Raw genomic sequence first — 20,869 nt, 5'->3', positions numbered from 1 at the left:
CTGGCAAATTCCCCAGAACTTCTCCTACGTCATCTGGATATGACTGTCCAGTTTCTACAATCCCACGGGTGGCTCATCAACTGGAAGAAATCCTCCCTGGTCCCTGCTCAGAGCATGGTGCACCTGGGAGCGCTATTGGACACTCGCAACCAGAGGTTGTTCTTGTATCGGGAGAACGTCCTGAAGCTTCAGGACAGGATTCGTTGCTTCCTTTCTCGTCCCCGAGTGTCGATACATTCGGCAATGCAGGTGCTGGGCCTCATGGTTTCAGCATTCGACATGGTAGAGTATGCTCAATTCCATTCTCGCCCCCTCCAGAGGCTGATTCTAGCCAAGTGGGACGGCCTGCCTCACCGGATCAGGTCTCAAATGATCTCATTGACTCCGGGGGTCCGTCTGTCGTTGCTCTGGTGGCTCCAGGACCGACAGTTGTGCAGGGGCCGTCCATTCTGGATATCCAACTGGGTCCTGTTGACGACAGATGCCAGTCTAAGAGGTTGGGGTGCGGTGCTGGAGCAACACTCCCTTTAGGGTCGGTGGACCAAGGAGGAATCCCTCCTCTCGATCAACATTCTGGAATTGCGGGCGGTCTTCAATGCGTTGAACCTGGCCCAGCATTTAATTCAGAACCGTCCTGTTCAAGTACAGTCGGACAACGCCACCACAGTGGCTTACATAAATCATCAAGGCGGTACTCTAAGCCGCTTGGCAATGAAGGAAGTCTCACGGATTCTTCAATGGGCGGAACGCCATCTACCGGCCATATCGGCAATATTCATTCCGGGAGTCCTGAATTGGGAAGCGGACTTTCTCAGTCGTCAGGACGTACATGCCGGCGAGTGGGGCCTCCATCCAGAAGTGTTTCAACTCCTAGTGGAAAAGTGGGACCTTCCAGACGTAGATCTGATGGCGTCTCGACACAATCACAAGGTTCCGGTCTTCGGAGCAAGGACAAGGGATCCTCAAGCAGCATTCGTGGATGCGCTAGCGGTGCTGTGGAGGTTTCGGCTGCCGTACGTGTTCCCTCTGGTGTCACTCCTGCCCAGGGTAATTCGGAAGTTCAAGCAAGAAAAAGGAAATCTGCTTCTCATAGCTCCTGCGTGGCCCAGACTGCACTGGTTCTCAGACCTGCAAGGCCTATCGTCAGAGCGTCCAATTCTACTTCCACAACGCCCAGACCTCCTCGTTCAGGGCCCCTGTGTCTACCAGGACCTAGCCCGGCTGTCTTTGACGGCGTGGCTCTTGAAGCTTCCGTCTTTAGGGCTAAAGGGTTTTCTGAGGCGGTCATTCAAACTATGTTGCGGGGCGGGAAACCGGCTTCTGCTCGGATTTACTATAGGGTCTGGCATTCTTACTTTGTTTGGTGCGCATCTAACGATTATGACGCTTCCAAGTTTAGTATAGCCAAGTTGTTGGCCTTTGTTCAGCAGGGCCTGGACTTAGGCCTGCGTCTGGCCTCCCTCAGGGTTCAAATATCTGCTTTGTCGGTGTGGTTTCAGAGAAAAATTGCGACCTTACCTGATGTGCATACCTTTACTCAGGGTGTGTTGCGTATCCAACCTCCCTATGTCCCGCCTGTGGCTTCTTGGGACTTGTCGGTGGTTTTGGAGGCGCTACAAGAGTCTCCGTTTGAACCTCCTTGGTTCAGCTGACCTTAAGTGGCTTTCCCTTAAGGTGGTGTTTCTGCTGGCTATTGCTTCAGCTAGAAGAGTGTCGGATTTGAGTGCCTTGACCTGTAGTTCCCCATATCTGATATTTCACCGTGACCGGGCGGTTCTTAGGACTCGTCCCGGATATTTACCTATGGTGGTTTCTTCGTTCCACCTTAACCAGGAGACTGTGGTTCCGGCACTTGTTTCTCCTGATCTGTCTCCCAAAGAGCTGTCTTTGGATGTGGTACGGGCTCTCCGTATCTATGTGAAGAGAACTGCTTCTATTAGAAATCTGATTCTCTCTTTGTGCTGTTTGGATTTCACAAACAGGGCTGGCCTGCTCACAAGCAAACTTTGGCCAGATGGATTAGAATGGTGATTGCACATGCTTATGTGAGGGCTGGTCTCTCAGCTCCTGCTCACATTACGGCCCATTCTACTCGGTCTGTTGGACCTTCTTGGGTGGCCCGCCTTGGTGCGACCCTTGAACAATTGTGCAAGGCGGCTACGTGGTCCTCCGTTAACACGTTCATAAGGTTCTATGCCTTCGATACTGCCGCTTCCCAGGATGCTTCCTTTGGATGCCGGGTCCTTGTGCCCGCTACAGTGCATCCCCTCCCATAAGGAACTGCTTTAGGACATCCCCTATGTCTTTCCTTGTGGAGCCCAGTGTACCCCGCAGCAGAAAACGAGTTTTATGGTAAGAACTTACCTTGTTAAAACTCTTTCTGCGAGGTACACTGGGCTCCACAAGGCGCCCACCCTGACACACTTAGCTTCTTTGGGTTGGTATGGCATTAGCCGCTGTCGCTTCTCCTGTCGTGAGAGTGTGGTGTATATGGCTACTAACCGTTGTCGTCTCTTTTCCTGCTACTGCATTGGGCTGGTTAACTAAAAACAGCTCCTGTGCAGTGAGGCGGGGTTATAGAGGATGCGGCGCTATGCATTCTGGGAACAGTCAAAGCTTTTCAGCCTGTTGGTGCCTCGGATCAAGATCCTACTCTACACCCCTATGTCTTTTCTTGTGGAGCCCAGTGTACCTCGCAGAAAGAGTTTTAACAAAGGTAAGTTCTTACCATAAAACTCATTATGTAATTGTGTTTTTATCCTTGTACAGTTTTGGGACATCTTGTGGTGGGATGCAGTTAATAAACCAGCTGTCGGGATCCCGGTGATCAGGAGACCGACGCCGGAATCCCAACAGCCGATGACATGCCGCCGGCCGTAATCCCGATAGCCGGTGACATGCCTCTGGCCAGAATCCTAAACAACACCGGTTATTCCTACTCATTTAGTGGGTCCACGCCACCAACTGAGTGGGAATATAATCCGTGACGACCAACCGTTCGAGAGACGTGGCCAGCGCAGCCGCTGCCGGGATTCCGACAGACGGGTTGCCGCTATCGGTATAGTGACAGCCAGCATCCCGTCTGCCGGTCAAACATTTTCCTTTGTGGGCTAGGCGCTGTTGTAAGGAGTATGGTGTAGAAGGTAGTTTAAGTAAAAGAAGGAGAAACGTGATGGAAGAGGGCCCTTCTCATGAGAGCTTACATTCTATAGGGGAGGGGCAAACAGACAAGTGTGACACAGATTGGGTAGACGGTGAGCATGGAGCAGAGGCTTAGGATGAGAGCGGTTTTACGAAGAATTGGGTCTTGAGAGCCTGTTTGAAGTTTTGTAGAGCGGTGGAAAGTCTGATGGGAAGAGGTAGAGAATTCCTGAGATAGGGAGCAGTATGTTTAAAATCTTGTCGGCAATAATGGGTGGGCAGTAGAAGCGGCATGCATTTGTGCAGTGAAGAGGATGGGCGGGAATGTAAGGGGAGAATTAAATGGTAGAAGGGGTGAGAGCCTTATAAGTGAGTATAACAAGCTGTCACGGGCCGCATCGTAGTAGACCGCGGCCCGTGTCTCCAGCAGCGTCTTGTTGCCAGGCGCCCGGGAAGCTTGCGTACTGCCAGCCGTCGGCTCCATGATGATCAGGACACCCTGCTTGCGGCGGGCAGGGGGAGCTTCCTAAGGAGTTGCCTAGACACCAGGCACTCGCAGGACGTGCGGAGGGGCAGCTGTTTATTGTAATTAGGGGAGGCTGTTGCTCAGTCTGCTTGCTGATTGATTGGTTCATGCTCCCTTTTTATTTCTGGTCTGCCTCTCACTTGGTGCTGGTTATAGTTCCTGGTTGCTGCGGGAGCCCTTGTCGCTGGGCTGTCTTCAGTTTCTTTGTTCCCAACTTTGAGCAGTGTTCCTGTGTCCAGTCACTATTCAACGTTAGTGTCAGCCAGTAAACTTTGCATTTGCTTTAGTTACAATTCTCTCTTGTACACCTGTGCAGAAGGGTTAAGTTGAAGATATTCCCAGTACGGAGGCAGCATCTCGGTTAGGGATTCTTTTTGTTTGTCTTCTCAGTCTCTACCTCCTCCCAGTCTGTCACCTTTACTACCCCCCCACCCCTTCTTCCAACTCTGTCTCAGCCCTGTCTCCATTGTTTGCCTTCCCTTTGCTTCACTCCTCCCAACTCCTCTCTTGCTTTCGTACTCCTTCTCCCAACGGCATTGATTCAGGTCACTCCCGGGTTGAGATTGTACTACCACCAGTGGCGTAAGTCCTGGCGACATCCCAGTACTGGTAGGCACACTCTCTACCTTTTGGGAAAAGCGAATGTTCTAGACGAGAAGACCCACTGGTGAGTTCTAAGAGTCTCAGCACTTGGTGTACAAGGTTCATTGTACTCAGCAAGCCATCCATTGCAGAGAAGAAGACCCTACGGTTGTAACAGAAGCTAGAGTTGGGTTCTGAAAGGGGAGCCAGTGTGGGGCTTTTAAGGGCGAGAAGGCAGACGTGGTACATTTGGAAAGGAAGATGAACTGAACAGCAGCATTGAGAATAGATTGAAGTGGAGAGAGGCATTTGTCAGGAAGGCCAGATAGGAGATTACAGTAGTCCAATCTGGAGATGACCAGTGAGTGTATGGGGGTCTTAACAGCATCCATGGTGAGAAAGGGTCTGATCCTGGAAATATTTTTGAAAATGAAACAGCAGGACTGCGAGAGGATCTAAATGTGGTGTTTAAAGGAGAGGGAGGAGTCAAGGATAACTCTAATGCAGCATACTTGGGGGCTAGAGGATAGGATATGGTTGTGCCATCAATAGATAAGAAATTGTGGGAAGTGAGGATTGATGGACATGATCCTATATATAGGCTGTATGCTAGTTCCTGGCTCCAAGAAGAGTTTGGTACTTGTCAGGAGCTAGTTTGTAGGTGCCCGGAGCTACTTCCTGGCAATTGGTAAACATGGCATAGTGTTAGTTCATGGCTCTACACAGTTAGTGATTACAGGCACTGTGCTAACTCCTAGCTCTTTGGTAACTGTAGGTACACCTCCAGTTACTAGCTCCAGGCGGCCATTTGGGGAAAAACTACTGTGGAGGGGGAACCAGCAATAAGCACTCATTGCGACAAGGTACTAACTCTGTTCCCATACTGGGTGCCGCCGGGCACTAGTAGGGATGCTATGGGATGATGATCCAGGACAAAATAAAATTATTTACAGTCAATATGATGAGCAAAACGTGTGCTGGTGGCTGCCATTCAGAAGCACTACCTTGTCCTCCACCACATAACTGATCCTAAGGATGACATGCAAGTACAGTAATACCCCTTTCACATCGCACAAATAACCCGGTATCGACACGGCATATTTCCGTGTCGAAACGGGTTAGTGTGCGATGTGAAAGCACTTTGGCCGAATTAGCGGGTCGCCTGACCCGGTAATTCAACCCGGTAAAAAAGGATTATACCCGAGTTGAATACCGGGTCAGGCGCGGTGTGAATGGGAGCCGTTTTGATGCGACACGGCCCCCATTTACAGCATAGGGAGAGGCGGCGCAGGAGATGAGCTTATCTCCCAGCGCCGCCTCCACCCCCACTGCTGCTGGCAATATACCGGGTCGGTTGCCATAGCAGCAGGGGGGGCCTGCTGCTATGGCAACCGACCCGGTATATTGCCAGGCCGGAAAGCCACCAAAGCAGAGCAAATGTCGGATCCCACCCGGTAAGGACACGTTTCTCTTACCGGGTGGGATCCGGCATTTGCGATCTGAAAGCGGCATTACTTAATCTAATACTTTCTATGAGTTTCTCAATAGGGTGCAGTGAAATACATGCTGATACTCTACGGCACTGAGATTCAAGAAAGTTTGGGAACCACTCTGCCTCTTGTTTTTCTTTAGCTGTGGGGTAGGGGGAAGAGGTCACTTTTAAACAAGCGGCTTACATTAAATCTGCTGAGCTCAATCATACATATAGTCTAATACAACATGGTACTTGTGAGTTTTATAGTTACATGTTCATGGTTGCCTGACCACATTTAGAGTAATATTGTTTCTTTTGGCTGTCCTGTTAGCAGGCACTAATATGGAGACTTGGAAATATTGGGCCATCCTACTCCTTATTTAGACTCCATAAGGCGACAAGCAGCTTTGTGATGTTGTCACAGAGAAGGGACAAATTGTGTTCACTGTTATTGGATGCATGCATTCAGTGGCTGAGTGAAGTGTATGCTGTATTACCATAATCCTTGCAGACAGTGTATGATGTCACTGCAGACTGCCATTTCACAACCTCAAATGCATTTTTAAAAGGAGAAAAACTAGAAAACTGCTACTAGGATTCTTACAAGTTCCTACAAAGTATGTTTGGAGTTGCCATAACAAAAAACGCACAATTTTTTTCTTTCATCTACTCTTGGGAAACTGTTACCGTGGGATTTTGTTCACGCTGTAGAAGCTGGACTCATAAAGGCTGGGTTTCTGGCTCTGCACAGTTAGCTGCATGAAGCTGCCCCCATTGCAACCCCTCCTCAAGTTTTGGTTAATTGTCCAAATGAGTTGAGCAAAGGTTTATAGCAATAGTGGAGCCAATTGTTGGAGCAGCTCTTTCACCCCATCCTCTGACAACTGCCAATAGTACCTTTTGCTGAAAGGGGTGCTCTGTGTGTATGAAAGTGCCATTGGGTGCTGCGGTGTACTCCATTTGGCTGTTGCTGCTTCCAGGTGGGAGTGTCCAGGTTTTGAGGCTGGTGTTTGTTCTCAGTGAAACCTTTGGAGGTCACAGTTTACAAAGATGGTCAGTCCCTTAGAAGTAAGAAAATACAGCCAGAAGCGATGCAAAAGGTGGGAGCAGCCCATTTGTCCCTGAAAGGGGTTGTTCAGAATAAAAAAAAAAGTTTACTTTGGATTAAAAAGCCTGCTGGAAGCAGCACTTTGTTTTATATTGCATTACAGCGTTCCTGTGTGGTGCAATGCTGATTCTATGGTTGGTGTCTTCTTCTGAAAAAAGATCTGAAGCTACTCTCCGAGGTGAATTATTCTCTGAAAGCTACTGCTTCTACTATGTGCCCGAGCAAGTTGGAAGATGGAATACTGTTAATTTTTAATTTGTTCTAGATGCCAGTCTAAATGACCTAGTAGACAGTTGGACTCCCATGCCTGTTGCACAGTCTGCTAGATGGAGATTTGCAACATATGCCTGACCAGGAAGAGTCCAGTGACAGTGGAAGAACCAACTTGGCCATACTATTTGGCTTAGTCTTTTGCCCTGCCAATGAGATTGAAGTTTACCTTTTTACCCCTTCTCCTTCCAATCCTGCTCTGGGTGAGGTCACTTGTTGTTTGGCTCCAGGTTCTTCAGATTCACCATCCTGGACCTGAGCAATGGAAAGCACTATTCTGGGATTTGAAAAAATGTTTCTTCTTTGAAAAGACACTTTAGGGGTCCCTAGACTGCAAGTGGATCATATTCACTCGGTGGGTAATTTATATTCAGAATTCTCATTACAGGATGATGGAGAACGTTAGTGTGATTGTGTGTATATAAGGCAATTGGTCACCAGGGAATTAAGGACCTTGTGATTGCGTCTCCTCAGACTTCGCATATGGGTGATATGGTTGAGCCTCAGACTCCCACAGAATATATCTTTTAGGAGTATATATTTCTCTTCTAGTTGGGGGGACATGTGGGTGTTTTGTGAAGGTTGAGGAGCTAGTACTTAATAGGTTAACTTCTTTGTGTATATAAGCTCTTCCTCCTCTAACCCAGGCATGTCCAAACTGCGGCCCTCCAGCTGTTGTGAAACTACATATCCCAGCATGCCCTGACTCAATTTTGCGGTCAGTGAATGCTAAAGCTGTGTCAGGGCGTGCTGGGATGTGTAGTTTCTCAACAGCTGGAGGGCCGCAGTTTGGACATGCCTGCTCTAACCCCTTCCTCAATGTGTTTATTTTGTTTGCTTTTCTATTTTTAGGATAGCTAATATATATATATTTTTTTTTTTACCTGCACCTTTCACCCCCCCCCCCCTTTCTAAAAATATACCTCTCCTTACCTTAAAGCAGCTGCATGAGGCCCCAATTCAGCAGGGGCTGAGGGTGCAGTTGAAGGGAGGTTGTTGCCAGTGGTCTATCGAACTGGCCGGCAGAGCCGACCTTAGGCATAGGCAAACTAAGCAAATGCCTATGTCAATTTGCATACCTAGAAACATGCATGCCAAGCCTAAGGCCAACTTAACTTGACTGGGGCAGCATCGGTTTTGCGGGGTACCTAATTGATCTGCAATTGGGAAGGTCTCATGCCTCCTCTCCCGGGCCGGCTCGAGAGGCCTGCTGCATTGGAGTGAGTTAAAAAGGGGTGTGGTCAAGGGGGTCCGTGATTAGGCCACACCTTTAACTTTGCTTGGTCCCGGGCGACCTGTGTGCTGTGTCAGAGGCAAAACTAGCAGCAGTGCTAGGTTTCACCAGCCAAAATCTTGCGTAGAGCCTCAAATTGGATAGGGACAGCTCGACGGCAATCTTGATAACAAACAGATGGGGGTGCAGGGGTCAGCTGGACAGTAGCCCTGGCAGCAATGCTGAGGTCACCGGTGGTCAGGATCCACAGCCAAATGCAGAGACTGTAGGCTGAAAGCCGTAATGCGGCTGTCAGCTGGAGCAAGCAAGTGGCCGGTCTGGTGGAAGTTGCAGGGAGTTGGGACCCACTGCTGAACGGGAGTTACGGCCTACATCCGGAATCGGTGGTGAAGAATATCAGTAAAGGTCCATACACACGGAGCGATATAGCTGAGAGATTTTGACTATATAGTCAAAATCGCTCAGAAAGTTAGTGCATATCTCTCCATGTGTACACAGCCAGCGATAGCGATGCGCGTCCCCGCCAGGTCGCTATCGCTGCTAAAAATAGACTGTGCAGGCAGGTAAATTTTGGCTAGGTCGCTGGAAAAGAAAAACCTCTCCTTGCTTAAATGAGTTAGCTAAAATCGCCCATAGTCAAAATCGCTGGTAAAGTTAGTCAAAATCGCTGGTAAAGTTAGTCAAAATCGCTGGAAAAGTTAGTCAAAATCTCCTACTGCCAGTTCAAGGGAAAACGCTCAGTCAAAATCTCTCATAGTTAAAATCTCTCCGTGTGTATGCACCTTTAGAGTCTGAATTTGAATAATCTATCCTTTTAATAGAAGTAGGAATCAGGTGTTCAGCGGTAGATGACCTGGTTAAAGCCATGTGTTTCATGTCATTGACCTTAGAGATATTTAAAAATCAGGAGACAGTCTCTGAGTATATATTTAGAACTGAGAGATTAAATAAAAAAGATCTGTTATTTCATTATACTTACCATTTGTAAGAATTAATATCTGAACCATGGCTTAATTCAAATAACAAATTTCAGATTGCACACAGGTTTCCTTCTATGGGCAGAATTCAAATGTTTTTCTCCTGGGAGCCACTACATGGCGCCCAAATGGAGCTATTAAATTGTAGCTCTGTTCGTCTGCATTTCAGGGGGTGTTGTGTGTGTGGGGGGGGGGGGACAGGGTACAAATCCTACAATTTAAGACCACTGGGTGGTCTATTGCCAATGAGAGGTGGGTGCTCATTTTATAATGGGGGGGGGGGGGTCTATGGGCATGGGCGGGATTGGGGGTTTAGACTAGACTAGTGATTTCTGAAGAGAATTAACTAATTTCTTTGGCGAAGTGCTCTCTGCTGTAGCTGCTGTCAGGGATAGGTGCTTGCATATATTGTGCATGCGCTGGTCCTAAATTCCCAAGGTACACCTGCAGATTTTCATTCATTCATTCATTCATTCATTCATTCATTCATTCATTCATTCATTCATTCATTCATCTGTTCAGTGCTGGGAGGTGAGCAGGGAGCTGCTCAGCTGAAATGCCGGGCCACGGGTCAGTGCTGTGAGGCTCACGCACACTTCACATGAGGCTACACCCCTTTTCTGGGTCGCACGCAACAACCTCCCGACTCCATAGACCTAAAAGTTGGGAGGTATGCATTTACTGCTGTGATCCCTCATTTATTGTCATGAGTTCTTTCTGTTAGTGTATTGTGCTTTTTTGTATTCTTTTGGTTTACAATCAAATACTTTTGGGGCTTTGTAATTTGATACTGTGGAGTGGTTGTGAGGGGAAGAGCTTTATACCAAAAGATAATAACCTTTTAAGTGCCCAGTTCCTGTGCCATGAACATGACCCCTTGGAGGCATTGTAGTTCAGATGGGCTCGGAGATTTTAAAGATTTATATGCGAGTACCCAAAACCTTGTTTATGGCACATACTGTATAGCAGAGCTGGCCAAACCAGTCCTCGAGATCTACCAACAGTTCACATTTTCCAGACCACCTAGCTGTTGCACAGGTGTAGTCATTACTGTGGCCGGAGAGGCTCCAGGCCACGTGTAAAATGGCCGCCGCGGCACTGAAGGGGTTAACCCCTAGTGCCCGGCGCCATTAACCGGACAATGGGCACTTGGCGCCATATTCAAAATGTATAGGGCGCCAGGTGTTTAGTAATGTTTAAAAAATTTTTATTTTTTATGTGTGCCGTGGTCCTGGACCTCTCCGGAGACCACGGCAGTGAGAGCAGCCCCCGGCGCGCTGAGCAGAGTGTGCGCGCCGGGGGAGAGGGGGACTGCTGCAGCCGGGAGATCAGCTCCCGCTGCAGCCATCGGGTGTGCGCCGCCGGAGTCCGGGAGCTCCGCTCCTGGCAGCGGTGAGCACAGCCCCCCGGCGCACTGAGCTGTGTGTGCGCCGGGGGAGAGAAGGGTGAGCCGCTGCAAGTGGGAGCTCAGCTCCCGCTGCAGCGCGCTCCGTGGTTGCCTCTGCTGGGGGGCCGAGAGCTCTGCTCCCGGCGCCTCAGCCCATCAGAGGTGGTCAGCCGCGGCAGCCGGGACGAACGTGCCGGGCGGAAAGGGGGGGTGCGTCGCAGCCCGGCTCCCTGCCGGACGCTGCGTCGAGGGGACCAGATCTCAGCGCTGCATACAGGGAACCGGGCTAGCCGTCCCCCTGCGCGGCGAGGCCACCAAAGTTCCGCCTTCCGCCAGCTACCAGTAGAGGCCTAGCAAGTGGCTAGTGGGGATTCGTCAATACCACACAGGTGTGGTAAGGCAGTGCGTCGGCACATACAGAGCAGAACCGTGGTTCCAAACGCCACGGCCGGGTTAGAAGTTTGGTGGTGGCAGCATAAACCCGCCCACAACGCAGTGGGTGGAGTCAGTAACAGTCGGTTACTGACGGTAAGCGGGAATCCCCTATGTGGTCAGGCCTCGTGTGACTTGACCTTCCAATCTGTGCGCAGGAGACAGGACACGAAAGCGGCGAGTGCTTTCTTACGGGACCGTCCTGTCACAGAAATTGGTGGCATAGCGATGGGATAATCCTAGGCGGCTTTTCATCACCCGATTGGAGAAGCCGAGTTACTCAGGAGAGGAGTAACTGCAGCGCAGGAGAACGCACAAGATGGCGGAATTCAGCGGAATGTCCAAGGATGATCTGGAGATCGTGTGCCAGGAGAAGGGTGTGGATATCCCTTTCAATGCGTCCAGAAGCGTCATGAAGGCGGTGCCCAGGAGCTGGGAGGAGTCCCATCGGGCGGAGGTGGAAAGCACTGACGGCGTCAGCATCGCAGAGGACGGCCCACCAGTGGACCTTCGTACAGAACCGGTGAGACCCACAAGCCCCACCCTCTCTCACAGCAGCCATGTTTCCCAGCAATCCCTAGCAGGGCCAGGATCCCAACGTCCCAGGGGGGGGCGGCCCGGATACCCTAGCAGATCGGCTAGCGGAATTGGGGGAAAGGGCAACGGAGCAAGAGCGCTTGATCATCATCCAGATGTGGCGTGATGAGCGGGCACCACAGGCCGTGGTACCCCGGGAGCCGTTGTCAGCTGTTGTACACAGATCAGGACGAGTTCAGTTTGCCAAGTTTGCAGACAGTGATGGGGACATTGATGGACATTTGCAAGTTTTTGAAAGGACTTGTAAACTACGCGATCTACCCAAGTCAGAGTGGGTGAGACACCTTGTGCCCACTCTGCATGGAGAGGCCTTGGAGGCCTATCGAGGAGTAGCCACGGAGGACTGTGGGAACTACGACGAAGTTGCGAAGGCCCTCCTCCAGCGATTCTTCATCACTCCAGAGTCTTACAGGAAGAAGTTCAGAGACTTGCCCAAGAATCCTAGCAGCACCCATGAGCAGTTCGCCACCCAGCTGCGGCAGTATGTGGTGAAGTGGGTGAAGGATTCGGGAGCCACTACATGGGACGCACTGATTGACCTGATCTGCAGGGAGCAGTTCTACCGCAGGTGCGCCCCAGAAGTGAAGGAGTGGGTGCTAGATCGGGAGCCACCCAGCTTAAAGATGGCTGCCCAGTTAGCAGACAAGTATGTGGCAATTCGGCCGCAGGGGCAGAAGCGCCCAACCAGCAGCCAGCCCCAAAAGACTGTACCACCAGGGGGACCCCCCTCTTCAGCTCATCGCCCCCCAAAGCAAGCATCTTCCAACCCGGGTGCTTTTGGCCAGCAACCGCCCCGCAGTGCCCCTGCCAGTAATCAGAGGACATCGGAGCCACGCCTGGACAAAAAGTGCTATGGCTGTGGGAAAATCGGACATCTGAGGATGAACTGTCCTGCATCCCAAGCACCCTAGACTCGTGCCCCAAATCCGAGTGCTGGAGCCCGGATTGCTTGCTTAACCCGGGGAGATGAGCTTCCAGAGACTGTACCCTCTCCAGTCAGTCCGATGGAGTGTGGTGAGAAGCAGGTGGACTCCGCGGAAAGAGTCACCTGTATGGCTAAGAAGCCCCCTCCAAATATGTGGCGGCACCTGCAGCCGGTCCAAGTGGGGTCCCTGCAGGGCGAAGGCTTAAGAGACTCTGGGGCCTCCATAACTGTTGTAAGCCCCCACCTTGTCGATCCTGCTGCAGTACTGCAGGGTTACACTGCAAAAGTTAGTGGCCGATGGGCTAGAGCGAGAAGTGCCCATGGCCAGAGTCTACCTCGACTGGGGAGCTGGACAAGAGCTAAGAGATGTTGCTGTAATGGATGGCCTCCCAACTGATGTCGTCTTGGGGAATGATCTCGGTGGAGGAATCGTTACTGCTTTTGCGAACGCCATCACCCGGAGTCAAGCGGCCAGACTACAGTCTTCATCGTCTCTGCCAGCACCGCCCAGCCCAGAGGAAAAGACCACAGCGGCCAGATCAGCACATCTGCCCCTTGCCTCTGGTGGGCCTACGTCCCCTAGCAACGCAGAGGATGTCGGTTCCAGTTTGTTGAATCCTGTGGGGGTGCCCAGTGATGCTCCTGTCCCTAGTGGTTTGCCAACTCCGGCGGTGAGTATGAGCGACAACCCCGACCCTACCATGACTGACCCCAATATTCCCCCTGTAGATTGTCCAAACTTAGGAGAAAGTGAGGGCCGCAGGCAGGAGTTTAGGGAAGCTCAGCTCTCTGACCCATCCCTGGAAGGTATGAGGCGCCAAGCTGGCTGCGGCCTTGCTGGGATGGGGGCAGGGAGTGTGACCTGGTGGAAACGGTAACTGTTCCGGGTAGCCAAGGTAGAAGGGGATAGGCCAGTGCCGGGAGCAAGTTCAACTGGTGGTTCCCAGGAGCTTTCGGGAGCAACTGATGTCGGTTGCACATGAAATTCCTTTGGCGGGACACCAGGGGAGGGACCGAACACTGAGGCGCCTGACGCAGAACTTTTTTTGGCCCGTAGTGTCGGATGACGTCCGGACCTACTGTAAGTCCTGTGATATATGCCAACGGCTTGGACGCCCCAGTGCTCTGGCTCCCCTGAGGTCTTTGCCAATAGTCGGGGAACCTTTCCAACGAGTGGCCGTGGACATAGTCGGTCCCCTACCTGTGCCCAGTAGATCGGGGAAGAGATACATCCTCACCGTGGTGGATTATGCTACCCGGTATCCAGAGGCTGTGGCTCTGTCCGCCATCACTGCGGAAAAGGTAGCGGACGCTCTGCTGTGCATATTTAGTAGAGTAGGGTTCCCCAGTGAGATCCTAACTGATCAAGGGACTCAGTTCATAAGTGATCTGGTCCAGTGTCTCTGGGCGAGGTGCGGAGTGCGCCAACTCCGCACTGCCCCCTATCATCCCCAGACTAACGGACTTTGCGAGAGATTCAATGGCACTCTGAAGCAGATGCTACGGGCATTTGTGACTTCGGAGGGGGGAGACTGGGAGCGATACCTGCCGCACCTCCTGTTTGCATATCGGGAGGTGCCCCAGGAGTTGACCGGATTCTCACCCTTCGAGTTACTATATGGCCGCAGAGTCCTTGGACCTCTTGACCTGTTCCGGGAGTCTTGGGAGGGGGAGCTGATCCACCAAAATGAGTCCGTGGTGGAGTATGTGTTGAAGCTCGGAGATCGGTTAGAGAATCTCATGGGACTAGCGCAAGCAAATCTTGCGGAAGCACAGACCAAGCAGATGACTTGGTATGACTAGGGCGCGCGTGCTCGGGTCTTTGGAGTAGGGCAGAAGGTGCTGGTTCTGGTGCCCACACGTCAGAACAAGCTCCAGGCTGCCTGGGCGGGACCGTACACGGTCGCAAAACGCCTAAGCGACATCACCTACGTGGTGTCATTTGACAGCGATGGTAGGAGACAGCGTACCTACCATATAAACATGTTGAAGGCATACCACGAGCGTGTGGAGTCGGTAGCCGCTGTGTGCTGCCTGCCGATGGAGGAACCAGGAAAAGATCCCATTCTTGACCTTCTCGCGGATGCCAAGGGTGAGGGTGGTGTAGAGGAAGTTAGCTGAAGCAGTGAGCTTGGTAACCCCAAGAGGGAGCAGCTGGAGACAATGCTGCAGTCCTTTGAGGCCCAGTTCAGCAGGAAGCCCGGCCTGACTTCCCTACGTGCCCATCATGTAGACACTGGTGAGCATAGGCCGATTCGGCAACCCGCGTATCGGGTCTCACCAGAGGCGCAGGAGAGTATCTACCGAGAGGGGCAGGAGATGTTAGCGCTAGGCGTAATCACGCGCTCCAACAGTCCCTGGGCCGCCTCAGTTGTACTGGTTCCCAAGAAGGACCGGACAACCAGGTTCTGCGTAGACTACCGCCGGTTGAACGAAGTGACCAAATCAGACGCCTATCCCCTACCCCGCATTGACGCACTGTTAGACGAGTTGGCTGGAGCGAAGTACATCTCTACGTTCGACCTGAGCAAGGGGTATTGGCAGATACCAATGACTCCCGAGGCTCAGGACCGGTCCGCCTTAATCACCTCCTTTGGCTTGTTTGAGTTCAGAACCATGCCATTTGCGATGAAGAATGCGCCAGCCACCTTCCAGAGTGTGAACAGATAAAGTAAGTGCAATAGGGTGCGCTAAATGCGGAAATGGGTGAACAGATCTGATTGACCTTTGTGTGTAATATTAAAAGTTGATACTTCCCTTAATATCACCTATATGCATATACTTCTTGAGTCCGTTCCACATATAAAAGAAAATAAATAGATGCATATAGTGTAGTATATTTTAAATGAGACAAAATTTAATACAATCAATTCTCAGACTTATACATAAAAAGATGCACATAAAATGCAAAAATTTAATTCCTAAAAACACTTATTTTTCACCCAAATGCGGGGTAATAAAGGTGGAGGATTACCAGATGAAAGTGATCGGGTTCCCTCGTCCACGTCCCAATCGTCTGGTCAGCCTTACACCTGTTGTTCCAATTTTTATGTATTCCGGTATAATTTTTAAATTGTTTTTCACCTCCTTTCTTCCCATAATTGTCCCTATAAGCAGCAGGAGAGTGGAGTACCCATTGAATTATCAACAGGTGTAAGGCTGACCAGACGATTGGGACGTGGACGAGGGAACCCGGTTCCGGAGCCAGTTACCCTAAGGTTACATCTGATACGCTCACTGATCACTTTCATCTGGTAATCCTCCACCTTTATTACCCCGCATTTGGGTGAAAAATAAGTGTTTTTAGGAATTAAATTTTTGCATTTTATGTGCATCTTTTTATGTATAAGTCTGAGAATTGATTGTATTAAATTTTGTCTCATTTAAAATATACTACACTATATGCATCTATTTATTTTCTTTTATATGTGGAACGGACTCAAGAAGTATATGCATATAGGTGATATTAAGGGAAGTATCAACTTTTAATATTACACACAAAGGTCAATCAGATCTGTTCACCCATTTCCGCATTTAGCGCACCCTATTGCACTTACTTTATCTGTTCACTGTCTCATATTGGTACAAGGGATTACCACTGGTGCAAAGGGGTTGCTGCTTGTTGCTTTGGCGCCATTCGTGTTCTCTATAAATTATTTACACTATACCTTCCAGAGTGTGGTCGATGACCTGCTGAAGGGGTTCAGAGAGTTCGCCCAGGCCTACTTGGATGACATTGCTGTCTTCAGCCGAACCTGGGAAGAGCACCTGAGGCATGTGGGGTTGGTGTTAGAGAGGATTCGGTGGGCAGGTCTGACCATCAGGGCAGAGAAGTGCCAAATGGGGATGTCAGAGGTACAGTACCTGGGACACCGTGTGGGGGGAGGTAAGGTGAAGCCTGAACCAGCGAAGGTGGAGGCAATCCGCGACTGGCCCCGACCCACAACCCAGAGACAGGTCCTGGCTTTCTTAGGGATCGCAGGGTACTACAGACGTTTCGTCCCTGACTTTAGTTCCGTGGCCAAACCCCTGACTGATCTGACTAAGAAGAAACTCCCCAAGATAGTTGACTGGACGACCGCATGTGAGTTGGCATTCCAGTCGTTGAAAACCGCTCTAGTACAAGCCCCAGTACTGATGGCGCCGGACTATAGTAAAGACTTTGTTGTACAGACTGATGCGTCACAGTACGGACTCGGGGCAGTACTGAGCCAGGAGGGGCCGGATTGGCAGGAGCACCCTGTGGCCTATTTGAGCAGAAAGCTGCTACCGCGGGAGGTGGGGTATGCCACAATTGAAAAGGAGTGTTTGGCTATTGTTTGGGCTGTGAAGAAGCTTCAGCCCTATTTGTATGGCCGCCATTTTACGGTGGTAACGGACCACAATCCATTACGGTGGCTCCAGCACACCACGGGGGAAAACGGCAGACTGTTGCGGTGGAGCCTTGCTCTTCAGGTTTATGACTTTCATATTATCCACAAGCAAGGCAAGGCTCATAGCAATGCGGATGCACTGTCACGTCAGGAGGAGCCTGAACCCCCGAAGAACTCCCAGTAACCTCATTAAAGACTGCGTGACCAGGGACCAAATCGTTGGGACATGGGTCCCTGGTTGACCCGCTTGAATAGGGGGGGGAGGAGTGTGGCCGGAGAGGCTCCAGGCCACGTGTAAAATGGCCGCCGCGGCACTGAAGGGGTTAACCCCTAGTGCCCGGCACCATTAACCGGACAATGGGCGCTTGGCGCCATATTCAAAATGTATAGGGCGCCAGGTGTTTAGTAATGTTTAAAAAAAAAATATTTTTTGTGTGAGCCGTGGTCCCGGACCTCTCCGGAAACCACGGCAGTGAGGGCAGCCCCCGGCGCGCTGAGCAGAGTGTGCGCGCCGGGGGAGAGGGGGACTGCTGCAGCCGGGAGATCAGCTCCCGCTGCAGCCATCGGGTGTGCGCCGCCGGAGTCCGGGAGCTCCGCTCTCGGCAGCGGTGAGCACAGCCCCCCGGCGCACTGAGCTGTGTGTGCGCCGGGGGGGAGAAGGGTGAGCCGCTGAAAGTGGGAGCTCAGCTCCCGCTGCAGCGCGCTCCGTGGTTGCCTCAGCCCATCAGAGGTGGGCAGCCGGGACGAACGTCCCGGGCTGCCGGGCGGAAAGGGGGGGTGCGTCGCAGCCCGGCTCCCTGCCGGACGCTGCGGCGAGGGCACCAGATCTCAGCGCCGCATACAGGGGACTGGGCTAGCCGGCCCCCTGCGCGGCGAGGCCACCAGAGTGCGCCGCTCATGGGGGACCGGGCTAGCCGGCTCCCTAGCGGCGGGGGGATGATTAGGTTGGTAAGTGCTGGGGTCCGGGAGCTACACTCCCGGCACCTCAGCGCTGCAACAGAGACAGAGCCACAGCGGCCGGGACAAGTGTCCCGGGCCGCCGGGCTTCGGATCAGGGGGGTGCGGCGAGGCCACAAAGTGAGTGCCCCACTGGGGGGACAGGGAGAGCCAGCTCCCTGGACCCCAGTGACAGGCAGACAGGCTGGAGGATGGGGGGAGCCAACCCCATACCTCCAGCACAGACAGAGTCCTAGCAGCCAGGCTGCAGGACTAGGGGACAGTATGTAGAAAAAACAAAGACATTGTTTTAAATGTAATAACATATACAGTGTGTTGTAAGGCACTGCAGTGCCTGGGTATGTAGAGCCTGTGCAGAGCACAGGCTCAGTGTATATTTAAAAGGGGAATGTACAGTGTGTTTTAAATGTGATGTATTTAAAGGTAAAATGCACTTACTTGGTTGTGTGTCCCAGGAGGGGAGAATCCATGGCTGTGCAGGCTGATGGATTCTCCCAGACCTTTCCCCCAAAAACGGAATACTTTCCCATACAGCCTCACACTTTAAAGGGGCATTGGGAGAGAGAGAAGAAGCTCAGCTTTGAAACAAGCTGAGTGGTTTTCTGGAGCTCCATGGATATCACCCGTAGTGGCCTGGAAACCTGGACCGGGGAGCTAGGCTGCCCAGCTCTGGAGCCCAAATCCGGGCAGTGGGCTAGGTCCCGGGCAGGTTTCTGGAAGTCAGTTTTAGGAGGGAAGACTTCCCCCAGCCTAGACTGAACGGCACCGGGGCGTATCCTGATCCTCCAGGATTGGACAGTCATAGGAGAGTGACCACTCCCCACTGTCCATAGAGAACAATGTTAGCTGTGCATGTGACCAAGGCATGCACAGCTCATGGGTAAACATTAATTGGTTGAACACCACAGGGCGGGCTTACCCCCTGTGGTAATGTGTATTGGAGTGGGATAAAAGGAGGGCAGTTAGCCCATGGAAATTGTATTGTACCATTTTTATTCTGCTGAAACATCTTGTTGTATGCTGTTGCCCCTAGCAATAGGGAGGAGCCTTTTTAAAGGTTATATTTGAGCAAATAAACATCATTGCCTCAAGAAGATTGCTTCATCTTGTGACCTACAGGGTTATGCCAACCATAGCCCCGTCCTCCAGCTGTCCAGGGAAGCACCTAACGTCTCCAAGTTCCGCCTTCCGCCAGCTACCGGTAGAGGCCTAGCAAGTGGCTAGTGGGGATTCGTCAACACCACACAGGTGTGGTAAGGCAGTGCGTCGGCACATACAGAGCAGAACCGTGGTTCCAAACGCCACGGCCGGTTAGGAGTTTGGTGGTGGCAGCATAAACCCGCCCACAACGCAGTGGGTGGAGTCAGTAACAGTCCGTTACTGACGGTAAGCGGGAATCCCCTATGTGGTCAGGCCTCGTGTGACTTGACCTTCCAATCTGTGCGTAGGAGACGGGACACGAAAGCGGCGAGTGCTTTCGTACGGGACCGTCCTGTCACAATTACTAATTAAGATGTGCTGCATTTATTCCTTCCTGACAATTCTACAGATCTCCAGGAGGCCTGGAAAACATGAACTGTTGATAGAACTCGAGGACTGGTTTGGCCAGCCCTGCTGTATAGGCTTTATTACAGGTGTTTAATAAACACATTATCCTTTTTATATTTTATTTTTTAAACCTAATTCAGCAAGGAACTAAATTATTTATATAATGTCAGAAGTGCTGGATATAAATTACATCTTTTATAGTAGTGTATCTGTGGCACACCTTTGTACATTTGCAATCTGTTGCAGTTGCCTCTGGCATTGAATTAACCATAGAGAAGTGTGCTCAGGACATGTCAATTGACGTCACTGCGCTTGGCTATTTATGAACTATAATATATGTTAACAACCTTTTGTTCTGAACATGTTTTTAAATGTAAAAACTATGCTAACTCATGCTGCTATATAATATTTGTTTACAATTTGATTTTTGTTTACTAGGAAATGATTGATGAAGCTGATCGTGATGGAGATGGGGAAATTAATGAGCAAGAATTTCTTAGGATCATGAGGAAGACAAGCCTTTATTAACTAAGCACTTGTTGGTGACATTATGGCGGTGTATTGTAAAACCAACTAAACCATGAAAAATAACCTGTGTTCTTTACAATTGCTACAAAACCATTATGTATCATTCTACTGAATGCAGTGTGTATGGATCCTCAGAAATGTGCCATTTTGCAAGGCATTGCCAAACAACTTGCACTATGTTCCTAGCTGCTCTTTAATATGTTAATATCTACTAATATTAATTATGACAGGTAAGCATTTGTGTACATCTTGTCAGGCTGATTAAATGCATGTGTTTGCTATTTACATCTATAATCTGTCTGGTGCCTTTTTTTAATGTTTGTAATGAAATAGCTGTTGGTCATTTTTTTTGGTCCTGTCCAGTCACAGTGTTGAAGTGTATTGTAGCATATTGACTGATTCCGATATTTTGTAATAAACATATTTTTTTATAGTGGTGTTGGCTCTATGGTGTCTGCATTTATATATATATATATATATATATATATATATATATATATATATATATATATATATATATATATATTATGATTAATAGGGTTTTAGAAAATGATAAAAGTATAATTCTAGTGAACCTCCCACCTGCTGCCTTTTGTATGTTTGGGAGGCTGTGGGATGTTTGCCTTTCATTATTATACAGTGCCTTGTGTTCAATTTCTTTCCTCACTCCACAAAAAAATAAAAAAATCTTTGAGGGAAATTCAGTTAATCTGCACTGACACGGCGTGCTGTTCTTCGATTGCACACCACATCTACTGACATTGCACGTTTTTCCTCAGACCTCAGTATTTTGCATGGATAATGCACAAT

General features: G+C 50.3%; 1 protein-coding gene across 1 annotated transcript in view; it reads left to right on the top strand.

The window, feature by feature from the left end:
- Positions 1-20,492, top strand: part of LOC134917408 (uncharacterized) — a 57,823-nt gene extending 37,331 nt beyond the window's left edge. Inside the window, exon 5 of the mRNA XM_063920290.1 lies at positions 19,970-20,492. Coding sequence (XP_063776360.1) covers positions 19,970-20,059 — 90 coding nt within the window. The 3' untranslated portion in view covers positions 20,060-20,492. The remainder of the gene's footprint in view (positions 1-19,969) is intronic.
- Positions 20,493-20,869: the final 377 nt, after the last annotated feature.

The sequence above is a fragment of the Pseudophryne corroboree genome, chromosome 1 (genome assembly GCF_028390025.1).
Source record: "Pseudophryne corroboree isolate aPseCor3 chromosome 1, aPseCor3.hap2, whole genome shotgun sequence".
Taxonomy (NCBI): Eukaryota; Metazoa; Chordata; class Amphibia; order Anura; family Myobatrachidae; genus Pseudophryne; species Pseudophryne corroboree.
Note: the sequence above shows the minus strand (reverse complement) of the source record. Positions and strands in the feature narration are given on the sequence as shown.